Raw genomic sequence first — 25,246 nt, forward strand, 5'->3', positions numbered from 1 at the left:
GAGCTTGAAACCGGCAACAAAAACACTAGCGGAGTTTGAATAGGGATTTCTTTACACTACCCCAAAAAAAAAAAAGAAATAGGGATTTCTTTTATGTACGTGGAGAAGAGAGATGGACTCAAAAGAATGCTAGCATTTTCAATAAATAAAAAAACCTAAGTAGATCATGGCGTAAACATCCGAACTCCAATGCATAATTGTCCTTGGATAAGGGCAGACTTAGGGGTGCAAGTTTGGCCCTGGCGGCCCTGACCCGCCCTAAGCCTGCCCTGAGCCCGAATAGGGCTTGGGCTAAAGATTTTGGCCCTAAGGGCGGGTTAGGGCCAAAATATTCTGGCCCTGAACTAGGGCCAAGGGCGGGCCTGGGATTACTCTCGGCCCGCTCACCCCATCCCGGCCCGTCCCTCGATTTTTTTAGCCCCGACCCAAGCCCCGATTTTGGCCCCCGATCTTGACCCCCGACCCCGGCCACGATTATGGCCACGACCCCGAGCCCCGATTTTGGCCCTGATCTTGGGCCTGATTCTGGCCCTGATCCTGGCCTTGATCTTGGCCCTGATCTTGGCCCTGATATTAGCCCTGATTTGAGTCTAAAGACTCTAGACCCTCCACCCACATGGAGAGGAATTAATTGTAATACATATAGGTGGATACTTGACACGTGTCAAATTTTAAAAACATGATCATGTTTTGTAGAAAATTAATAAAAATAAATTATAACCTTATTACCAATGTAATAAGCATCTATTTGATTTTGGCCTTGATCCTCACCCTAATTTTGGCTCTAATCTTAATATTAATTTGACGATTATCATGTACTACAGTACTAGATTTTTACCCTGATCTTCATACTAACATTGATATGAGTCTTGATTTTGATATTTAGTCACATTGATCATATTAGACTATAAATTCACTTTTTATATTATTTTTAAGGTAATTTTTTTTCCAACAAAGTCATTTTTAGTTCAATAAAATATGGATTTTGTTTTTTGACTAAGGCGAGATAATATATTATAAATAATAAAAACTATTACATAAAGAATTAATATCTAACAAATCTATACCCTAACTTCTCATCATGAATATCTAACAAATCTACTGTGATATTTCAAAAAAAATTATTAAAAACATATAGCTATGTTTGTAACTAAAACATCATTTTCTTTAACTATGAAAAAAATACTTTTTTTTTGTTAAATACTAAATTATTGTCGATTTACTTGTTAACAAGGTTTTGAATATGATATATATTTTTTTTTTGTATTGAATAAAGATATCAATTTATTAAACAATTGTGAATGAAAACATACCTACCTACGACTTAAATTCTTGACTTTGAAGATAAAATTTTAATTTATCAGATTCCTTTTGAATTATGAATCTCTAATGTTTCTAAGTTTACAAAAAGAGTTTGTGTGACATTCTCTATAATTGACTTGACTTTCAAATATGCCTAAATTTAATTATAATTCTTCTCTCTACTTATTCTATCTCATGAATAATTTTAACTCTTTGCTGCTGGAGAAAAACCAAAGGAAAAAAAGAATAAAGAGAGAGAGGAGGAGAGAGAGAGAGAGAGAGAGAGAGAGAGAGAGAGAGAGAGAGAGAGAGAGAGAGAGAGAGAGAGAGAGAGAGCAAATTAAAAAACCCTAGAAATTTGGATTTCTCTATTTCTCTAAAATCTAAATGGGTATAAATAGTTAAATACATATTGAATCTAAGTTTTGGATTATTTGTTGACATCTTTAATATTTTATTTTCCATAATTGAGTTTGGAATTTAAGTATTTAATTACTTTAATATGTATTTTAATTACTACCTGTCTTACATTTGATATTTACGACCAAAGATATGGCCAATTAAAGCTAGGGACAAGCCAATTAGGGCCTGGGCCAATCAGGGCCAATCAGGGCTAGGGCCAGGGACAGGGGCAATTAGGGCCAGGGACATGGCCAATCAGGGCCAGGGATAGGGCCAATCAGGGCCAGGGAGAGGGACATGGCCAATTAGGGCTAGGGACAGGGCCAATCAGGGCCAATCAGGGCCAACCCATCCTGACCCGGCCCAATTAGGGCCAATTAGGGCGGGAATGGGCTTGGCTTGGCCCTGTAGGGCTTAGGGCCAGGGATAATAATTATTGGCCCTGAACTAGGGCCAGGGCGGGAATGGGCTCAAATTATACCATATAGGGCTGGGCTTGGGATTGCAAAAGCCCGGCCCAGTTGCAGCCCTGCCGCAGACTGAGGTAGAGAACCGAGTCGAAAGTTCATTCGGTCCATATGGAATTTGAGAATGAAATTGTAATATAGTTTGGTCTTTAAGTTGGTGGTGGTCCAACCAAACGGCCCAACCAGGATTTTCTTTTTGCTAATTATTCGGAAAGGGTACGCTGTAAGCTCATGATCCATAGGATTAATGAGGCCACGGTGAACAGAACACGACATGTGGGCCCCATCACCCTCACATTTGACGAGCCTCTGACCATGATGATGTTTTTCTCTCTCACTCACTGATGTTAACACTCTCTCACTATTCTCTCCTTTCTTTTCTAAAATTTTCCGCCATTTCAGACAAAGAAACAGTAGAACGGTGAGATTTCTCGTGATACCTCGTTCACTTTCAACCTTTCTCTCGTGCCCTAATCGTCTGATCTTAATTTCCGTTGTCTTCTCCATTTCTTTCTCTACCCACCAAATCAATTTCGGCTGCAGTTCCTCGCTTTAGAGCCTCAAGAATTTGTTTTTGAGGTTTCTCTTTTCTCAATTCGAAATCGGTGTGGCGGTTGCACTGTCAGTCCTCTTAGGTAAGCTTCTTGCTTTCTCTTCTTTTATTTATGCAGTTCACTGTTTCTGAGGTTTTGGTTATCGATCAATTTGTTACTTACTCATACATAGTCGGCTTCTTGAACTGCTTGAAATCTTTTCTTTTATTTATTAGTATGTTTCTCTGACTTATTTCTTTTTCTTTTTTTTATTATTTTTCTTTTTTTAAAGTATACTGTTTTGCTCCCTTTCCCTAGTGCCTTTTCAGTTCTTGTTTGAACTAAATTGTTTTGATCCTGGTTCATGCAGTTTATGGTATGGTTATAAGGGCTATGGCCATGCCTATATAATTTTTTTTATGCTTTTTGGAACTTATAATTTTGGGCACTCTCAACGGATCAATGAAGGAGATGGAGCTTGATAATCTCTCGTTTGAGATTATATATTTTATTGAGCTAAGGAAAATATTTTTGGAGTCGAAACTACAAATGAGTAGATATATTGTTTTTTATTACTATCAAATTTCAATTTGCTTCACACTCTGCCTTGTTATTTTTATACAAATTCAATTTTTGAGTCGGTTCACTGCAAGTGGCTTATTAAATGGGGTAGGATGGGGAACTCAAATGTCAAGTGCTTTGGGCCGAAGTCTAGCTACGTAATTTAGTTTGTTCCTGAATATTGTTGATCATTCCAGGATTTTGATCGTTGATCTTCCACTGAGTATAGCATGTTGAATTAAATTTTTCTTCGTTCCTGGGACTCAGTATGATAGAAGAAAATAAGAAAGCAATTGTGTTGTACTTCCTGATATTTCGACTTCTTTCTCTCCTGACAGCTTCTTCAGAATTGGGTTAGTGTAAAGTTGTGATGCTGTATTCCACCTTTCTTTCATCACTTTATCAGACTGGATTTGGTAGGGTACGGCTGCCAGAATGATGGCCACAGTAACTGGCACCTGTGAGATTGTTGAGTCGAAGGAAGAGGACCTAGATTCAGATCAACGATCTAAAGGAACTGACATACAGAGTGGCGACCTGAGAGTCAATGACAGAGCTGGAAAACATCATATGCCAAAGTATCTGCATAATTCTTCCCTGGAGGATGACCTCAATCAGCTATTCCAGGGGATTGATCTCAGAGCCTCTGGGAGAGCATTGCGTTTATCACATCAAAAAGATAGGGAACTATCACAGAAGAATGCTTTGAAAAAGCCAATTAAAATTGGGGCACCTCAAGCATCAGGAATTGGAATTTCAGAGACTGTGACCTTGAAGCAGGCACTGAGGGGATTGTGCATTTCTCAGAAACTAGAGACGGCTGCAATGAAGCGGTTATCAAGACCATCATCTGGACTTTCAGAAGCTGGAACCATAAAACGGTTGTACAGAGCAGTGGTAGTTGATGCCAGTGAAGGTGATCTTTCATCAAACGGAGTTAAAGGGAGTATGGTAGAAATCTCTCTTGTACCAGAAGATGACTCATTTAATTGCTCTAAGAAAATGCCAGAAATCCTGCAAGTTCACAAGGCAAAAGAATTGAACCAAATTGCTCAGTCTTCCCCTCGATATTCAATTACACCAACAACCAAAGTTCAAGTGCCACCAAAAGATGAGATTATTCCAGAATCAACAGAAACTGGGTCTGAAAAATCGAATAGGTGTCCTGGTTCTGTAGTAAAGCCGAAGCCTGCACCTTCATCATCTGGCTCTAGTACCGGCTGTAAAGTAATAGAAGCAGATGAATCAGTTCCTGCCTCAACAAAAGTTGGAAGCATAACATCAATGCCAGGTCTGGGGCGGAGAGATAAGTTTCAACCAGTACTTTCTTCGGCTACCTCTAGCTCTAGTTCTGGCAGTAAAGTAACCAAATCTGCTAGCACTAATCAGCGCCTAGCCAGACCAGTCTTCAGGAACAAAAACCTTATAAGGAAGAAAGTGAAGCTGGATTCATCTTCTGCCACCAGCACTTCCGGTACGTGCTGTAAAATCGATAATGACCTGGGTGCAAGTACAAGTAAATCACTTAGCCAAATAGACAACTACACTGGAAGTAATTTGAGGAAGGAACCTGCTTCTCCAGCATCCACCAGTACAAATCTAAGTGTTGAAGTCAGTTTGAACAATGCGGATACCATTGAGAGTAGTCTGAGTTGCACGTTGAATAAATGCAGCAGTAATAGATGTGTTGGTGGAAAAGCTAATGCAACATTGAGACCAAGAGAAAAGGGGGAATGCTCACAAAGCTCTAAAAGTAGCATTGGTGAGTACAGCAGTAGCACTAGTGTTAGCGAGGAGAGCAATTTAAGTGGGTCTAGTTGTTGTGGCAGTAGACCACACATGTCAAAAGACTTGAGATGGGAAGCCATCCACCATGTTCAGATTCAGCATGGAAGCTTAGGGTTCAGACACTTCAAACTGCTTAAGCGTCTTGGTTGTGGGGACATTGGAACAGTTTATCTTGCTGAACTAAGCGGCACTAACTGTGTATTTGCTTTGAAAGTTATGGATAATGAACTTTTGGTGAGCAGAAAGAAGATGCCAAGGGCCCAAACTGAGAGAGAAATATTGCAAGTGCTAGATCATCCTTTTCTGCCTACACTCTATGCTCATTTTACAACTGAGAAACTTTCTTGCTTGGTTATGGAATATTGTCCTGGTGGAGATCTGCACGTCCTCCGGCAGAAGCAACCAGGCAGGAGTTTCCCTGAAGAAGCAGCAAGGTAGCAAATGTTAACTGAAGCTCAACATAAGTTTACTTCTGCATGATTACTGCTTAGGACACATTAAGAACTAATGTGCAAAGTTATGATGCATTTTAGCATGCATTCTCCTTGTCTCATACACTTTTATGTGGTTTGTGGATTATGAATGATATGGTGTTCCTAGATTTTCCTTCTCACGTGGATTTAGTTACATGTGCTTCATTGAAAGAAATTATAACCATGAATCAAGAGCTCAAACTGGAGGGCAATCTCACCCTTCAGAAATAGCAACTTGGGCCTAGATCTCACTGAATGTGGTTTTTTTTTTTCCTTTTCTTTTCTTCTTTTTTTTTTTTTTAGGTATCATTCAGGGCTGAAACTTACTGGCCAGCCAATATTAGGCCTTTAGAACACATTGGTGAGGTGACCTCAGAGTTCATGAAAAAAAGCAGAAAATTAGTCTTATTTTAGACCCCAAGTTGGAAATAGTCATGCAAAAGTGGAACCGTTACTCATACAAAGGCCTAAACTTGTTCATTTATGTTCTCCAACTAGGAATCCAGTGAGAGATGTAACAGAAATGGTAGATTTGAGCTGGTAGCAGGCTCTGAAGAACCTAGGCAAAACTCTACTGTCTCTGTGATGCAGTCAGGAATGTTTAGGAGGGTCAATTGAGCTTTGAATTACTTAATTTGGCCCATGGGTGGGTTCTATAGACATTGAGGTTCTTGGTTTTGGGTATATTGATTTAATGGGCCAAAGTGAGGTGGTGCTAGTACACAGGATTAGTAGTTATTTTCAGCAATCTAAGTCTGTGTTTCAGTTAGATTAGAATACTACTTATTAGATTGAATTCTGTTTTGGTTCTGTCGCCTTTTTTAGTCTTATAGAGTGATAGGAGTCCATTAATGAGTCAAATTAGGACTTATAGAAGCTCCATTTTTATGTAATTGATGCAGGTTGACAACTAGAAACTAGCGGACCTTCAAGGGCTGGTTACAAGTCTTTTTGGGTACGCAATTATTAATGGAAAGTAATAATTAAAGAGGGAATTGCAGCAGCCACTAATCTGATAAACAAGCAAAGTAGACAATATAGCAAAAGTAAAAAGAAAAGAAAATAACAATAATATTAAAATCAGCCCTAAATAATAAACGTGAAATAAGAATCAAATAGGAAAACATGGGGGGATTGGGATCATGGTATTGCAACCCTAAGTTGAGTGCATGCTTATGACAAGTACCTAAAGAATGCTTGCTGTCCTAGCCCAATAGCCTACATCCAACAGTAAAATGTAGAAAATAACAATGTAAAGAACCCCAAAGTTAATGTGAATTTACCTACTGCAGAAATAGGAAAACAGGGATATGGATTAATTAACAAAAGAGAACAAAGGAAATAATAATACCTGCTGGTTCTGGACTAGGCTGCAAAACAGTAGTTAGAATAAAAGAAATAGGGGTAAGGGTTAAGCTGTGAGAACAATGGAACTAAGAATTAGAAGGTAAACAAGATTACGGAAAGAAACTGATTGCACCCAGACGAGGTCAAACAGGAAAATTAAAGATAGATAGAAAATTTATGAGAAAAGAAAAGAACTCAGCTGGAGGTTGGGACAGCAGGCTGTCGAAGAGAGGAGAAAGAAGAGGATAAGGAACGGGAAAAGATATTGGCAGGACTGCCATAGGGAAGTACAGGGTAGAAGAAGAAAGAAGAAGAAAGAAGGAGATGGGTGGAAAGAAGTGCTGGATTGAAGAGAGAAGAAGGGTGGGGACCAGAATCAAGCAAGAGAACAGAGGAACAGGGGAACGGCTAGCATAAGGAAGAGAAGACGTCAATGACGCCAGGAGAGAGAAGATATCAGACTGTGTGGAAAACAATTATAATTTTGTTCTATAATAACTTGGTTCTCAATTACAATGCCTTTTATTAAAAAATTTCACCCTAAGCCAACAAATGAAATTCCCAGAGAAAACCTTGGTGACTCACTACCCATATCCAATGCTAGGGGCAATGTCAGGGGCAAAGCTCGAAGCCCCAAAGTATCTTAAGTAAAATTAACCCATGGACCAACCCGAAACCCAATTAAATTGAAATAACTGAAAATTTATTCAAATCAGACCAAACTAACCCACAAAAGATTCAGAATTATCAAATTAAATCTAAGAGCAAATTGCGTTGGCACCCCAAACAGAGGCCTTAATGCCTTCATTTTTAGGTTTCAAAAGCATCCATCCCCTTTTCTGTTAAATGGTTAGTATTAGAGACTAAAGTACCATTCCACAAAAGGATCAGAACTAAAATGAAAAGACCATCATACCCATCAGTATCTTCTCTTCCAAGAAGCCTGATTGGAGTTTCCTTGCATTTGGACAAGCGAACCCAAACAGTACTTTTAACCTACAATCAACCTCCTCTAGGCTTCCAACCTCAGGAATCTTCATCTTTCTCTCTCTATTTCATCCCCCAAAAAAACTGAAACCAAGGGAGGGAAAAAAGGGGGGAAAAAAGAAGAAATGGAGGAATGCGGCGAACATTCCTGATTGTCTCCTCATTTTTCCCTCTCTCTCTACTTCATGCACAACTGATTGAAATTAAGAAGAACAAACAGGGAAGGAAAAAAGAAAAAAACAGAGGATGGCTGCGAAAATAGATTCTCCTTCTCATTGCCCCCCCACTTTACGCACAACAGATTGAATTTAAGAAACAAAAAGAAAAGAAAAGAAAAAAGAAAGGAACAGAGGAGGGCGGCCAATATAGCTTGTCATTGGTTTTCCTTTTCTCTCTTTGTGTATACTTGATGCACAAAAGAATAACAAAAAGATGATATTCTTCCATTGTTCCCCTGGTCACTGGAAAATTTTCAGCTTTTCCTGATAAATGATGGACTTTAAGAATTTCAGGCAGGGTAAGGGTAATATGTTTATCTCATATATAATCTGGGATGATTTTGGAATCAAAATAATTAAAATGGTGATTTAACAGAAAGCACTAACAGACTGGACTGATGTGTCCATTATAAGTCCAACCTTGGGGTGTCTATGCTTATCAAACATAAAAATGCGTGTCAACACATTAAGGCATCTGTTTTGGGGTATCGTAGCAATTTGTTCTAAATCCAATTAAACCCATAAAGTGCCTATGGGCAGTGCTTCTCGTCGAACCAAAGGATTTGGCCCAAAACTTGTCATCAACCCATGTAAGTGCTGCCATGGGGCTGATCTCTTCACCAACATAGCTGGTTGACTGGAAAGTGGTGCCTAAGACTGATAATGCATCCCCATCAATTATAGATGATGATTTAATTAATGAATATGACTTTTTTCTATAAGAGTTTTGGTGTTTTTGGCATTGCATACAGTATTGCTATCCCAATTCTGATATCTTCTCTTTTCTCTCCCAAAAGCTCCTTTTAATCTTCTAACCAAATTCTTCTTCTTCTACTCATAACCTTTTGAGTTGAGACCCTTGAAGACTAAACCTCTTCAATCTAGGGCTACATCACTCATTAAGACATCTCGACTCAATTGAGTTGGAAACTTTCTATATAAGAGGTTGGCTTGAGTTGGATCAAGATCTTAGGTGAAGATGTTGACTCAACCGACTTATTCTCTTTTTTTTGATTCACTTCGCATCCTATCTTGCTAAACCACAGAAGCAAGATGTCTCACGAGTTCTTACGCTATGACTATATTGTTTTGTTGTGACCTGAGTTCTTGTTCTTGACTTCAAAGATGGACCAATACCAACATATTTTGGTGGGCGACCCGAATGGCCCGTTCTTGGAGATCTGTGATGAAAGTGGAAGGCCTATGCCCATCACTGATCTTGGGTTATGTAGGGGGTGCAGGGGCACAGCACCCGCGGTACGGTACGGTACAACCCGACTGGATTAACTTGTTTACCTCATTGGGGTATATATATGTATCTTATGTTTGCCCACGAGATTGTTGAGAGATTTGGAATTTTCGCTTTAGGGATATGCACCTTATATATATGTACCTTATGGATCAACCCATTCTTGTTGATTGGTTGTGAGATCTCTGTTTGTTCTTCTTCCATATAGTGAAAAGTTCTCCCTCTTCGCTTGGGACGTAGACACCACATTGGTGTGTGAACCACATTAATTCTCTGTGTGTTTTTGTTTTGTTTCTATTTTGATTCGCTATTTCTTGGTGTTCGTTTTAACACATACTTGTGATTTAGGTATGTGTTTTCAGTTCTTCACATTGCTCCCAGATATTCTGCTTTTAAGTCAATCATCAACTTAAATTTACCCTTTCAAAATTCTCTGTAGAGTCTGAGGTATTCTTGGTTGGGACCATCCAAGGCATAGTTTGACTGCACGCCTCCTCTTTACACCCATTTATAAGGATGTCAATTGTGACCAAACTTGAAACTTGAACCGGCAGTGGAGCCAGTCTAATCATCATTAGTCAAAATAGTTCAGTTTTGGGCTCGGATAATGTGGTAAACTTTTAATTGGTTTGGTTCTGATTTCTGAACTAATAAACCATGCATTTCAGACTGATAAGACCGGTAAAACTGATGAATCAATTACCTGATACTGAACTGCATAAACTTTTTAAACTCAGTCATTCCTAGGTCAAGAAACAGTGTTTTTACGTTAAAACGTGATGTTTTGAGACTCCATTTGCTTTTGAGAGTCTTAGAATTGTGAGCTTTCAGAGTAGGAGATTGTGGTTGAAATTGAGAAAGAGAGATGGAAAGGCAAATCTACCAGTCCTTACGTATTCTTTTCATTTGATCGTTCATTTTTATGAGTTTGTGGCTGGGGTTGTTCAGAATTTTCATGTTCTTAGCTGTTCAGCGAGGTCTTTTGTCCCCTTTTGCAGAGTTTCTTAGACTTGGCCCTTGTAGCTTCATTTGTTGAGTTGAGATAAGTAAATTGGTTCACTTTTGTTTCTGATGAGGATGAAATAACATCGAACTGGGTTCAACCTTGGTCCGGTCATGGACTCTAGTTGGAGACGGGCTCAACCACAGTTGGGTCAAGAAAATCAGTCGGGACCGGTCAGAGCTCGGATCAGTAACGTGAGGGCAAAGGAACCTTAGCGGTTATAAGAAACATTATCCCATGAAATTCGGGATTCATGATCGGGCCACAAAAGGAAACTACCAACCACTCCGAAAGAAGGGTAAAAACCCTAGTATTGAACGGCTGCGAAGAAAAGATCTAGAACGAATCCAATGGTCAAGAATAAGAGGTAAACTCTATATAAACTAAAGGTTCATGCACAACTGAGGTATCTGAATCATTTCCCTCCATTATTGTTTTCAATTAAAGCTCTGCAGTTTAGCCGGAGCTCGTGGTGGTCCATTATTGATTTAACCTTCGTAGTTGGCTTCTCGACCGCGTGGTCGGCCCACATCTATCCTTGTTTTGCAAACAAGCTTCAAAGAATCCTTAGGCAGAACAATTTTTGGATGCATCATTTGGCGCCGCCTATGGGAAACGCTTCAAAAAGCCATGGTGGATACCAGATCTGCAATTTTGAGGAATCAGAATCAAAATCCCCCCTCCTGGAGGGAACCCTCTTAAGGGAAATCATGTTCGTGATGGAGAAATCTGCGAAGAATAAGAAGTTGCCAGAGGAGTTGACCTGAATGACCCGAATGATGAAGTTCGTATGTTTCCAGTCATTCAGGAGCAGATGAACCATATACAAATCCAATTTTTGGAAATATAGCAAATGCTTCAAATGGTGGCCATATGCTTAGGAGCTCCAAGACACCCTAATCTCCATGATCAGGAAGAAGCCCAAGGATGAGCGTGAAGGGCTGAGGTAAGAAACTCTCCAGTCAGGGGGTGTTCTCCTCAGAGAAATAGACAATAGGCCGAAGGCTAGAACTTCAGGCAGGAAAGAAATCAAGGTCCACTGGGAGTTCGAGAAGAGCAATTGGGAGTGAGAAGTGGGAATTGCCCAAAAGAGATGAACAAAACGTTCAAGACTGTGGGTAAGGGACTCGAATTGGAACTCTTACTAGACTCAAACGTGGAGTACACACACATACGACAACATCTCAACGTTCGGGTTGTGACAACGTTCGAATGACTGGTACTTGGGCAGTACAAATCGATCGAGAACTGGCAGACATTAACCAAAAGTTAAGACAACTCACGAGGGGTAGAAGGACCGATGGCATTTATTCAATCATCAGAAAAACCTCGTTCATGGATTCCATTGCCAAGTATGAATTCTCCCTTAACTTCAGGCTCCTAACATTCTCTCCGTTTGATGGGTTGAGAGACCAAATATCCCATGAGTTACTACTAACAAACAATGGCTGTTGCTGGTAACTCTAACGAAATTATGTAGTGTGTTTGGGTCATCACTCACGAGAGCAGCTTATAAGTGGTTCTCAAACTTGCCCTTGGGAAGGATAGCCGATTTTGATGAATTGGCTTGTAAGTTTATTGGTCGGTTCCAAAGTGGGATACAGACTAAGAAGACCGAAGAAACTTTGTTCATTGTAAAACATGTAAAACAGGGGAGGAACGAGTCCATTCGGGATTTCTTGCAAAGATTTAATAAAGCTACTATGGAATTTGAGAATCTGGACGAACAAGTGGCCAAAACAGCCCTTTTCACAAGCCTCTCTAATAGACGACTTCTAGAGTTACTGTTGCACGAGATGCCAACCACTTATCCCGAACTTGTCCAAAGATGCCAGAAGCAAGCAGAAGTACCTGAAATCCTTGACATTTGGCAAGGAGAGGGAAAGGCAGCCACTAAAGATCAGAAGGCTTCCAGAAAAAGGTTCGAAGGTGCCGAACAATGATCGAGGAAGAAAAGCATGTTCGGGATGGAGACAACGCTCACCCGATCATGCAGAGTATACACCATTAAATACTTTATGGTCGGAGATCTTAATGCAAATTAAAGATCAGGACATCCTAAGTTGGCTACCCAAAATGATTGCCAAACCTGGAGAAAGAAATATGGAAAAGTACTGCCGTTTCCATAAGGACTATTGACATTACACAAATGAGTGTAGACACTTGAAGGTAGATATTGAAAGACTGATACCCCAGGGACATTTATCCAGCTTTGTGAAAGGCCGAGGCGATGATCAAGATAGAAGAGTCAGTGAAAATAAAAGGGAGTGCTCAGGAAGCAGAGACTGCCGAGTTGAGGCTCCTCAGTCCAAAAAAGGGAAAGAGATCGTAAGGGCCAGCAGATCCCCGATCCTCACTATATTCGGGGGCCTAGAGTCCGAATCCCTCAGAAAATTGAAAGCTAAGTCTAAGTTCATGGGTTCGGGAGAAGCACTAAAAAGAAAGAGACCGAATGTAGAGGATGAGTATTGTTTTCAATGAAGAGGACAAGAGAGGCGTTTGCACACCTCATGACGATGCGATCCTGATCAAGGTCGAGATCAGCCGTCGGGAGGTACATAGGGTATTAGCGGACACATGATCATCATCAGATCTTCTGTTGTATGTTGCATATCAGAAGTTAAAGATGGAGGAGGATTTACTGAAGCCATCTTCCACCCACTTGTATGGCTTTGCTGGATCTTCAGCGATAGCAGAGGGGTCAGTACAACTAGACCTGACAGTTGGAAATTTCCCAAAAGAGACTACTATTCTGGTAAACTTCTTAGTCGTTGGGGAACTCCCAACATATAATGTCATATTCAGGAGGCCATCTCGTACGAAGTTGGGAGTGGTTGTATCAACCGAACATATGGAGATCAAATTCCCAACCGAAAAAGGAGTAGGAGAGGTAACTAATGATCAAAAAACTTCTAGGCAATGTTATGTTTCATATTTGAAAGTAAAGTTGGGCCCAGAAAAGCTTTAGCTCTATTGATTGAAGTTCGGGATGATCGGGACGAAGATGTAATACAAAGACTCGAACCCGTTGAAAAGTTAGAACGAATCCAATTGGATTCCAATGATGAAGGAAGAATGACCTTCATCAGATCAAAGCAAACAAAGGACTTCAAAGAAGAATTGAAGGGCTTTCTTCAGGAGAACAATGATGTGTTCACATGGTCGGCGGTTGATATGCCTGGCATAGACTGAATGGTGGCAAAACACAGGTTGTGGATAGACCCGAAGGCCAAACCAGTAATTCAGAGAAGAAGGAATTTTTCAATTGAAAAGCACGAGGCTATCAGGTGCGAAGTGGAGAAATTAAAGGGTTCGGGATTCATCAAACCAATCGAATGTTCGACTTGGTTAGCCAATGTTGTGATGGTCAAGAAGTCGAACGGGAAATGGTGGATGTGTACCAATCATGGTGGGAGATCTCTTGAGATCTCGCAAGATATCTTGTTTTTTGAGATAGGCGAGACTAGATGGAGGTTGAGAGCAGAGAATTGGGATATCTCGCTCGAGATCTCGCCATATCTCGCTATATCTTGTCATATCTCGCCATATCTTGCCCTGGATCTCGCTGGAACTCTTAATTTTTGCCTTTTTTTGTGTGGATTTGACTGAATTTTCATTTGCAACTACTCTTAGCACATCTACAACATCGAAGGAAGATCAATCATTCTCGACTTGTCTTATAAACTTATAATTTAATGACTTATATAGAACTTCTAATGGTTGTATAATTTTATTATTCTATTCTTGAAAATTGAGATTGTGATACTCATATGGATGGAATTTTGATAACATTAAGGTTGCTTGATGCATTTGATACACTTACTTTTCATTTATATGCCTTAAAGGTTCTATATTACATATTGTATAACCTTGCATTCCCTAATCCTACAACATTTCAGTTTCACACTATGGGTAGACTTATAAATCATACATAGGGTTGTTTTCTAACAAATCCAAGGCCACCAATGTGTTCAAAATGCCTTAAATAGTTTAAATACCGTGTTTCAACCCAACTGGGACCCAAAATCCTCCGTGATGGGCTACCGAGTTGATGCCAAAAAATTGTATATCTTGATCGAGATCTCGCCGAGATGGTCGAGATCTCGGTTTTTTTAGGAGGCGAGATCTCGCTCAAGAGTGAGATCTTCTACCATGGTACCAATTACATAGACCTCAACAAAGCGTGCCCGAAGGACTACTATCCTTCACCTCGAATAGATCTTCTAATCGATGCAACGGCTGGATATGAAACTTTGAGTTTTATAGAAGCATATTCGGGATACTATCAGATCCTAATGAAGGTTGAGGATGAAAAGTTTACTGCATTCATGAACAATCGTGAAAGTTTCTATTACAGGGTCATGCCGTTCGGGTTAAAGAATGCGGGAGCCACTTATCAAAGGCCAGTGAACAAAATTTTCAAAGATTTGATCGGGAAGAACATGGAAGCTTTTGTTGACGACATGCTTGTGAAGAGCCTTCAGCGTTTGAGACACATAACAGACTTGACATAAGTTTTTTGTTTTTTTTGTTTCAAGGATGTACTAGATGAGGCTCAATCCCGAGAAGTGCGCCTTCGGGGTATGTTCTAGTAAGTTCTTGGGATTAATGGTTTTCCAACGTGAAACCCAAGCACCAATAAAAATACAAGCCATGATTGACATGGAACCTCCAAAGACTGTTCGGGATGTGCAATGCTTAACGGGTAGAGTTGCAGCTTTGAACCGATTTATAGCACAATCGGGAGAAAAATGTTTGCCCTTCTTCAAAGCTTTAAAAGATCTAAAAGGAAGCAAGGAGGCACGATGGACCGAAGAGTGTCAGAAAGCGTTCGAAAACTTGAAGATGATGCTTGACAAACTACCTTTGTTATCTTGACCAGAGAAAGGTGAGACTTTGCAAATTTACTTGGTAACTTCGTCCTCGGCTATAAGTGCTGTTCTTGTTAAGGGAAAAGGCAAAAAGCAGTGGCCAATCTATTATGTAAGTCATGTGCTGAAATGAGGTTCTCAGAGATCGAGAAGCAAACGTTGGCCCTGATGATGGCAGCAAGGAAATTGAGACCCTATTCTCAGGCATACCTGATCGAGGTATTAACCACTTTTCCTTTTTGAAAAAAGTACTGTATAAGCCAAGATTTGTCGTGAAAAATGGTGGCATGGTCGATAGAACTTGGAGAATTTCATGTGGATTTCAGACCTCGAACAACTATAAAGGCTCAGGCCTTGGCTGACTTTATGGTGGAGACTACAACTCCTGCGGAAGAAATAACTGAACATATTATCTCGACCATGTGGGATATTCATGTTGTTGGTTCGAGCAACAAGCAAAGGGCATGAGGAGGAGTCTTATTAAAGAGTCCCGGGGGCTTTATCATCGCATATGCATTGAGATCTATGTTCGAAGCAAGCAACAATGAGGCCGAATATGAAGCTTTCTTAGCTGGCCTTCGGTTAGCAAAAGCTTTGGCTATATCTTAGATAACTGTTTATAGTGATTCTCAGCTCATCATAAATCAAGTACAGGGAGAGTTGGGGACGAAGGAGCTTAGACTACAAAAATATCAAGAAATGATACAAACTTTGAGAAAAGAGTTACTTTAGAGAAGTCCAAGTCTGTCAGATCCGGAGGAAGGAAAATGCTATGGCAGACGAGCTCTCAAGGCTAGCAAATGCGAAGGAGAAGACTCTTGAGCCTTCGGTATACATTGAGGAATTAAGTTTCCCAAGCACCAAAGGAAAGGAAGTATCTTATATTGAGGACGGACAATGCTGGATGGACCCAATCGTTGAATACATTCGGGACAACAAATTGCTAGGAGATTCAAAGGAAGCTAGAGTTATTCGTGTTCGAGCAGCAAGGTTCACAATACAAAATGGCAGGTTATACCGAAGATCCTACGCCGGACCACTGCTCAGGTGTTTGGGACCTGAGGGATTGAAGAGTGCATTGGTAGAAGTATATGAAGGAATCTGTGGAGCTCACATGGGTGGTCGGGCACTAGCACATAAAATTCTAAGGCTCGGGATATACTAGCCGAAGGTGCAAGAAGATGCTTTGGAGTATGTATGTTACTGTAAGAATTGTCAAATCCATTTGATAGTGTCGAAGAAACCAGCAACAACCCTGACGTCAATCCTTGACCCAATTCCATTCGCAATGTGGGGGATTGATATCATGGGGAATTCACCAAGGCAAACGGCGGTGGGAATATTTGATCGTAGCAATTGATTACTTCACTAAATGGGTTGAAGCAATCCCACTGGCAACAATAATTGAAAAGGTGGAGAAGTTCGGGTTGGAGTCAATCATCCATAGATTCGGCATCCCGAAGATTCTGGTCACTGATCATGGAACACAATTTGACAACCCTCAATTCACACAGTGCTGCGGGACCTATATAATCGAGCACCAGATGTCTTCGGTGGCATACCCTCAAAGCAACGGCCAAGTAGAGGTAACAAACTGAACCCTGCTTGATGGAATGAAGAAGAGATTAGAATCTAATAAAGCTTTATGGGTTGAGGAACTCCTGAACGTTCTTTGGGCTTACCGAACTACAATTCGAACACCCACAGGAGAAACTCCATTCAAATTGGCTTACGAATTAGAGGCTTTGGCTCTAGTAGAGATAATGGCAGGGACCCTCAGAGAACGAGAGTTCGAAGAAAAAACAAATGATCAAGGATTATTAGACAACCTAGATTTATTAGACGAAGTCCGAACGAGAGCCATCGCCCGAACTCAACATTACCAAAGGAGCATAGCATCCCACTACAATACCCGAGTAAAGCACCGACAATTTCGTTCGGGAGACTTAGTCCTCAGAAACACTTTAGCATATGATTCGCGTCATCAAAGAAAATTGGACCGTTCGTGAGAAGGACTGTACATGATCGTGAAACCAATAGGTTCGGGGGCTTATAAATTAAAGAACCTAACAGCTGATCGTAAGATTGACCGATCATGGAATGCGAGGCATCTTAAAAAGTTTTATCTTTAGCTGTTATTTTATTTTTGAGATGTAGTCCGACTCAGATTTTCAAATTCTTAGTGCAATTTATGTTTCAGACACCAAACCCTCTTTTGAATGGGGGCATAGAAGGCTATAATAGTAGTTATTTTAGTGCAGTTAATTCAAAAGGCTTCGGTGTTAACCAATTGAGTCCTTCGAAGTAGAGGCTTCGGTTTAACTCGAATGAGACCTCCTAACACTTAGAAGAATTCTCAGGAATTCTTTAAGTAGAGGCTTCGGTTTAACCCGAATAAGACCTCTTAACACTTAGAAGAATTCAGGAATTCTCTAAGTAGAGGCTTCTATTTAACCCGAATGAGACCTCCTAACACTTGAAAGAATTCTCAGGAATTCGCTAAGTAGAGGCTTCGGTTTAACCCGAATGACACCTTTCAAGACTTAGAAGAATTCTCAGGTATTCTCTAAGTAGAGGCTTCAGTTTAACCTGGATGAGACCTCCTAACACTTAAAAGAATTCTCAGGAATTCTTTAAGTAAGGCTTCGGCTTAACCCGAATAAGACCTCCTAACACTTAGAAGAATTCTCAGGAATTATCTAAGTAGAGGCTTCGATTTTACCCGAATAAGACCTCCCACACATGGAAGAATCCCAAAAATTATCTATGTACAGGTTTCATGCACGCCCGAACGATGTTTACAAAATCTTTGAAGTATTCAAAGTAGAGATTGCAGGAGATTTATTAAAGTACGAACAAGAACAATGGATCTCAAGAAGTTTTCATTAAAATATCAATGGTCGAGGGGGGCCAACCCTTACAAAAAGAAAAAGAAAAAGAGGAAAAGCAGGAAAAATCATTGAAATTGTGGAGGATTTTCTGTTACAGGAGCTTGCTGGAACGAAGGGAGATCATGATCAGGTAATTGGTTCTGGTTCGGAAGTTGTAGTTCAGGATCAGCGTTGTCTTGAACTACTTCACCTTCGGAGACAGGGGAGGAGAATCACTTAGGTAGAACTCCAAGTTTGGGTCTGCAGCTGGAGGGTTTTCTTTTCCCTTGGCCCAATCAGGAATGGGCAACTTGAGAGCCTCAAACACCTCCAAGTGATACCTTTTGATAACGGCTGGTGTCAAATGAAGGATCAACTTTCAGAATTGACTTCCACACATCATTCTGCCCGTCCCTGTATGCATGAGTATTGAAGGGAACCAGAAGATCATTGAAGGGCTTGCTGTTGAGATATTTCTGAATGCAAGCCTTTCTTGCCTCCATAGAGATGTGTTGGGGACCGGATGGTGCTGCCCGAGCTTGAAGCTCATACTTCTCTTTCACGAGGCTCTCAACCTTAGCCTCAGATTCTCTCGCCATACCTTGGAGTTTCTTGACCTCTTGATCAAGATCTCCAATTCTCTCGACCGCAACTTCCAAGTCCTTGGTAGTCTTCTCCAACTTCAGATTCTCCTCTTTCAGTTGAGAGATTTCGGTCCCGTTCTCCTTCACCTCACCTTCCTGACGCTTAGCTCGGACGCTGAGACACCCAATACGAAGAATAGCTTCCATTTGCCTGTGGAAGCTATCGGCAATCACCTTGTAAAGAGAAGAAGGAATTAGCGTTCGGTAATGAAAAGATAAAACAATGTCGAACTGGGTTCAAACTTGGTCGGGTCATAGAATTCGGTTGGAGACGGGCTCAACCATGGTCGGGTCAAGAAACCCGGTTGGGACCGGTCCAAAGCTCGAATCAGTGATGTGAGGGCAAAGGAACCTTAGCAGTTATAAGAAACGTGATCCCATGAAATTCGGGATTCATGATTGGGCCAAGAAAGGAAACTACCAACCACTCCGAAAGAAGGGTAAAAACCCTAATATGGAACGGCTGCGAAGAAAAGATCTAGAACGAATCCAATGGTCAAGAATAAGAGGTGAACCCTATATAAACTAAAGGTTCATGAACAACTGAGGTATTTGAATCGTTTCCCTCCATTATCGTTTTCAAATAAAGCTCTGCAACTAGCCAGAGCTCTGTGTTGATCCATTATTGATTTAACCTTAGGAGGTGGCTTCCCAACCGCGTGGTCGGCCCACATCTAACCATGTTTTGCAGGCAAGCTTCAAGGAATCCTTAGGTGGAACAATTTTTGGACGCATCAGTTTCCTAATTGGTCTAGGCATAATTGGTTCAAGCTAAATCAATTGGTTCCAAGTTTTTAAACCAAAAAATCGGGTTTCAGTACTGGTTTGTTATGGGTTCCTAACAATACTGAAACTGATTTGGTTGAACTATTCCAAAACCTGTGTATTACTATAGTTTATATTGTGTTTAATCTGCATGGTTATCAATTTATGTGCTGCTGCGTACCCTGTTTTAGTGGCTTTTCTTAGGTTACTGCCTCTACTAGAATATGCTTAACCAGTCTCATAGGATTCCTAATCCCTAGGGTTCTCGCTGCATAGAGCCACTGCCACAGACACTAGGTTTCATATCCACTCTTTCTTCTTCTTCACAAAAAATAAGCGTCTGAAGGAAGGATTAACAAATGAAGCCATAACCAAAACAACATTACAAGCAGCAATTGGTGAACCCTGTAGCCATTCCTTCAAAGACCTGAGCTTGAGCCACCAAGCGAGACGGTGATGGATGGAGACATAATTGAAGTCGCAGAAGATGACTTCAAAGTAGGTACACTACAAAACCGTCTGTATAATTCGGAGTTTTTAGTCAGTCCTTGTATAGGCTGAATTATTGGACCTAGTAGTTGTATAGTTTAGTAGTATAGGGCTGGGAATACAAGTCCAATTAGGAAACCCAGCCCCTAGGTTGTATAAATAAACCCTCCACTCATGGGGTGAGGCAGTCCTGAATATTTAATGATAAGGCTTCCCATTCAAGCACTTTGTGTGTGTTTTAGTATTTGTTCTGTCAATTAGTTTGAGGATCCAAGTAGTAGAAGTTTTGGCTGTCAATAAGTTTGAATATCCAAACCCTAGGAAGATTCTAAGTGAAGTCCAGTTCAGATCCTTGACAGTGTCTGTAGGAGACAGCCTTGAACCTCTGTGTCTTCAACAGCATTCCAGCTCCATAAAGGCTCCATTCAGGGTCCCAAGCAGGTATATTACTAGTAGCCCTCCTTAAACCCACTGGGCCCACCCCTACAGCTTTAATTTTCGGTTCTGAACCCTAGAGATATGGGTTGAACTCCCTCTTTCCCATCTAAACCCAATTCTGATTACGACTCCTGAACCAGTACCCTATTTAGCACTATATTTTAAGTTTTAACCAACAATACACTATCATCTCTCTCACCTTTGATCAACCAAGGCCTAGATCTGTCCATTCTTGCTTTTATCACCCTATTTTCCCTTCAAAATCAAGAAACCTAAAATATATCCCAATTCTCCCATCCAAAATCAATGACACCTGAAGAGATTATTCTACTGAGTGAAGTCTAAATTGCTTTCAACTTTTATCTAATTCCTTTGAGATTTTATTCCATGTCTCAAATCTATCCCATCTCAACCGACCCAGCACACCAAAAGTTAAGCACTACTATCCCATTAAACAAACCAAACCCAACCCAGGAATTAGAAGACATTTATTAGGAACCAATTGGAGAACCCGTATGCTCTAATGAAAACCTAGGTTTGGACCTGGAATACAGATCTAGCCATAGAGATCTTGGGAACCACAGCCTTTTTCGAGTAAGGCTGCATCAGAGGGTCTCACTTTCAAAATCATGGAACTTTGTAGTAGAGGGGTGGTAGCTTACTTTTTATTGTCCACAATTTCACTTTGCCCTTGTTGTCTCTTTCTTTTCTTTCTTACCCCTGGTTCCACTTCAGATGGGTCTCTCACATTTCACCGTCTCACAATTATTTTCCATAAGACAGATACTGATATATAGTTGCTGGAATTGTCTTCAAATTCAAGGATCTGAAAAAAGAAAAAAAAAAAAAAATTCAAGTTGCTGCTCTTCTAACATTAACAAGTTGAATCAATCCCCAGCTAGCCTCCCCACACTCACCTGATATAACCCTATCATCAAACCTTACGTCTTACCAATCATAGCTCTAGTTTTCAACTTTCCTCTTTATGTTTCCTTAGACATAATTTCAATTTCGTCTTTTCTCCCTCTGGGGTTTTGTCTGAGATGAAAAGGCTGCCTTTTCTTTTAAGGTTTTTCATTTCTGTCCCGAGAGGGCCGGAGGTCCCACCGAATAACATCCACAACTTTCTTGTCAGTCGATTTCCTGCCATTGTAGAACTTGTACACCCATAGCTCTAGTTTTGACCCTAAGCCCTAAGTTGACCTACCCAAGCACAAACCAAATTATAGAGAATGGCTTCCAGTTGATCTCTTACCAGTGTAGAACCACATCATTTGGGCTCTTAACCTTGGATCTGCATCATTATGTTATCTGGCATTTGGATAGGAGATGGTTTGTGCAACCACTTTGGAAGCTGGTTTTTGAATCATAGTCTTCCTATGGTTTTTACAAGAACTTCCTTGATCTTGTAGAACCATTATTGAACTGCATTTTGAAAAATAAAGTTAAATCATGGTTTTACCTCAAACCATTAGTACCTTTTCACATTGAAATAATTGTTTAGAGGTCACGAGAGTTATCTTCCAAACAGAAAAGGAAAATGGTAAATCACTACTTTTGGTCTTCTTATTGGAAGAGATTAATAATCAAATTGGTTTCAGTATGGGTCTATTACAACCTGAACCGAGTAGGAACTGCAAACTGAATCAATGGTAACATTGTCTCTTGGAAATTACAAGAGTTGTTAAGGAACTGCAAACTGGATCAACGGTAAAAATGGTTTTTCAACCACATTGTTTTGAACCGCTTAATTGACGCCCAATTTGCTAAGGAACTCTAAGGCCCAAAGTGAGGAGCGGGACCCTTGTGCCGGTCGGCAACAGAATGTGAAGCATAAGCCACTTTCAACATCAAGAATCAATGAATCAGTAAATGCCTAGGCGAATGCTTTGACAACCATGGTTTGATGAGATGAACTTATGTTTGTGTTCTTTTTTTGAATAATTTTGAATAATTATGATTCTTGAATGTTTTTTTTTTTTGGATGAATGTGACTATTGAATATTTGTTTAGCTTATTATAGAAAATATTTGTATTGAAAAGTAGTTATATTGAAAAAATTTGACCCAATCGCTTTGGTCGCCTTATTGCCGCCTACACGCCACTTTGTCACCTATTTGCCTAGGCTTGAGCCCTAATCGCTTTGGTCGTCTTGCCGCTTTGACAACTATGATAAGATGCGAGTTGGAGAACTAACATTGGAAAATATAAGAAATTTGATTGTTTGATGGGCCATAGTGCTTTCCATAGGATCTGATATCATGGTTTAAAACCAGACATGAGTTCAGTCTGATGAATATATCATGATGAGATTTAGAGCAATTGAGTGAGTGGCATAGAACAAAACTAGTGCAAACAAGATGATTGATACTAGATGCACTCAAGTCATGGTGAGTCATGACTCATGAAGTCAAACTTTAGAAAGAGTAGTGTGAATTCAAGAAATCCCTAGACATAACGATTTAATCAAATTAGCTCTCAAACACTACCACTGAAAAAAGAAATCTAAGAGTTAAGAGAGTATGAGTTACCTGGGTATCTCTAATTCAGGGATGAAGAAGTATCTTATTCAAGTGGATTGTTACGTCTGCCTGGATGTTGACAATCAAATCCTCATGCTTTTTTTGAATAATTTTTCATAATTATGATTCTTGAATTTTTTTTTTTTTGATGAATGTGACTATTGAATATTTGTTTAGCTTATTATAGAAAGTATTTGTATTGAAAAGTAGTTTAAAAGTAGTTATATTGAAAAATTTTGACCCAACCGCTTTGGTCGCCTTATTGCCGCCTAGGCGCCACTTTGTCACGTAATTGCCTAGGCTTGAGCCCTAATCGCTTTGGTCATCTTGCCGCTTTGACAACTATGATAAGATGCGAGTTGGAGAACTAACAGTGGAAAATATAAGAAATTTGATTGTTTGATGGGCCACAGTGCTTTCCACAGGATCTGATATCATGGTTAAAACCAGACATGAGTTCAGTCTGATGAATATATCATGATGAGATTTAGAGCAATTGAGTGAGTGGCATAGAACAAAACTAGCGCAAACAAGATGATTGATACTAGATGGACTCAAGTCATGGTAAGTCATGACTCATGAAGTCAAACTTTAGAAAGAGTATTGTAAATTCAAGAAATTCCTAGACATAACGATTTAATCAAATTAGCTCTCAAACACTACCACTGAAAAAAGAAATCTAAAAGTTGAGAGAGTATGAGTTACCTGGGTATCTCTAATTCAGGGATGAAGAAGTATCTTATTCAAGTGGATTGTTACGTCTGCCTGGATGTTGACAATCAAATCCTCATGCTGGCTTCTTCAAACGTTACTTCTATTATGATTGACCATCCATCATTACCTCTGCCCTTGCTTTTCACTTTTTATGTTGGTTTTCTTTAAAAAATTTTATTCCACCATGTCTGCAGGTTTTATGTCGCAGAGGTCCTTCTAGCCTTGGAGTATCTGCATATGCTTGGGGTTGTCTACCGAGACCTCAAACCAGAAAACATTCTGGTACGAGAGGACGGCCACATTATGCTCTCAGATTTTGATCTATCGCTCAGGTGCACTGTGAGCCCCACAATTCTTAGATCTTCTTCCTACAAGATGGAGCCGGAGAAGGTACAGGGACCCTGTGCAGATTCCAGTTGCATTGACCCTTTCTGCCTACACCCGTCTTGGGTCCAAGTATCCTGCTTTTCTCCGAAGCTTATTTCTGCCACAGCCAAAAACAGGAAGTTAAAATCAGACGTGCTTACCCAGGTCAGTCCATTGCCACAGCTTGTGGCAGAACCAACCAATGCACGATCCAATTCTTTTGTTGGGACCCATGAATACTTGGCTCCTGAGATCATCAAGGCAGAGGGTCATGGGAGTGCTGTTGATTGGTGGACATTTGGAATCTTTATGTATGAACTTCTGTTTGGCAAAACACCTTTCAAGGGTAGGGGAGATGAGGACACCTTAGCTAATGTGGTATCACAGGGCCTCAATTTTCCTGAAGGTCCTGTCGTCAGTTTCCAGGCAAAAGATCTGATCAGAGGACTGTTGGTAAAGGAGCCAGAGAACCGGTTGGGTTCATTAAAGGGGGCCACTGAAATCAAGCTGCACCCATTCTTTGAGGGCTTGAACTGGGCACTTATACGATGTGAAGTCCCTCCGGAGATTCCCAGGTTCCCAGATCTTGTGGCTCCAGAAACGGAGTCATATAACAACAGTAAGAGTGTAGAAATTGGGGTTACGGAAGCGCATTTGGAATTCAATTTGTTCTAGGCTTATAGCAAGGTTTGTCTACAGTCAAGTTGTTTGATGTAATTACAAAGCAGAATCTCCATTAGGTGGCTTCCCACAAAAATGATAATGTTGAGCTAATATTGTAAATATAGATGGTAAAAATTGGCGAGAAGTTGTGTATGGGTATGAAATGAAAAAGAAAGGGTGATCCTTTTTCTGAAAATCATGATTCATGGCTGGTGTTCTATGGAGCTTCTTTTAGGATGGTTTGATTAGCATTTTGAATTAGTTTGCAGTGACAGCGAATAAGTACATAGCTAGCAATGTTTCAGGTTGCTTTTGTCAAAGAAAATTGTCTAAGAAGAAAGCAGTGTGTGAAAGTTGGCACTTCCAGGGTAGCTATGGTTTTGCCGTCCTCAAGACGTAATTTGTCCCCACCAAAGATACTAGATGGATTATGGCGAATCATCTCTTGGGGTACAAAGAAGTTCAGTTTTGGTTGTTCTTTAAAATTTTGCAGAAAAAAACTTAAATTTTGGTAAATTAAAATCATAAGAGGATGAGTTGTAGAAGGTTACACTTTAGTGATCTTAACTACAAT

General features: G+C 40.3%; 1 protein-coding gene across 1 annotated transcript; it reads left to right on the plus strand.

The window, feature by feature from the left end:
• The first annotated feature begins 2,516 nt into the window (after nt 1-2,516).
• Nucleotides 2,517-24,844, plus strand: LOC149024183 (serine/threonine-protein kinase D6PK-like). Its single transcript, XM_089144500.1, has 3 exons — nt 2,517-2,806; nt 3,604-5,487; nt 23,838-24,844. Exons 2-3 carry the CDS (start codon nt 3,701-3,703, stop codon nt 24,682-24,684), a joined length of 2,634 nt encoding a protein of 877 aa, XP_089000626.1. The 5' UTR covers nt 2,517-2,806; nt 3,604-3,700; the 3' UTR covers nt 24,685-24,844.
• The last annotated feature ends 402 nt before the right edge of the window (nt 24,845-25,246 follow it).

This window comes from Hakea prostrata, chromosome 2 (genome assembly GCF_041222555.1).
Source record: "Hakea prostrata isolate BN-2017 chromosome 2, UWA_Hpros_2, whole genome shotgun sequence".
In the NCBI taxonomy this organism is placed as follows: Eukaryota; Viridiplantae; Streptophyta; class Magnoliopsida; order Proteales; family Proteaceae; genus Hakea; species Hakea prostrata.

Excerpts from the sequence above, each read along its gene's own strand:
- LOC149024183 (XM_089144500.1), top strand. The coding sequence starts at position 3,701 with ATGATGGCCACAGTAACTGGCACCTGTGAGATTGTTGAGTCGAAGGAA. Across the intron at positions 5,488-23,837 it reads TTCCCTGAAGAAGCAGCAAG|GTTTTATGTCGCAGAGGTCC; the intron begins GTAGCAAATGTT and ends CCATGTCTGCAG.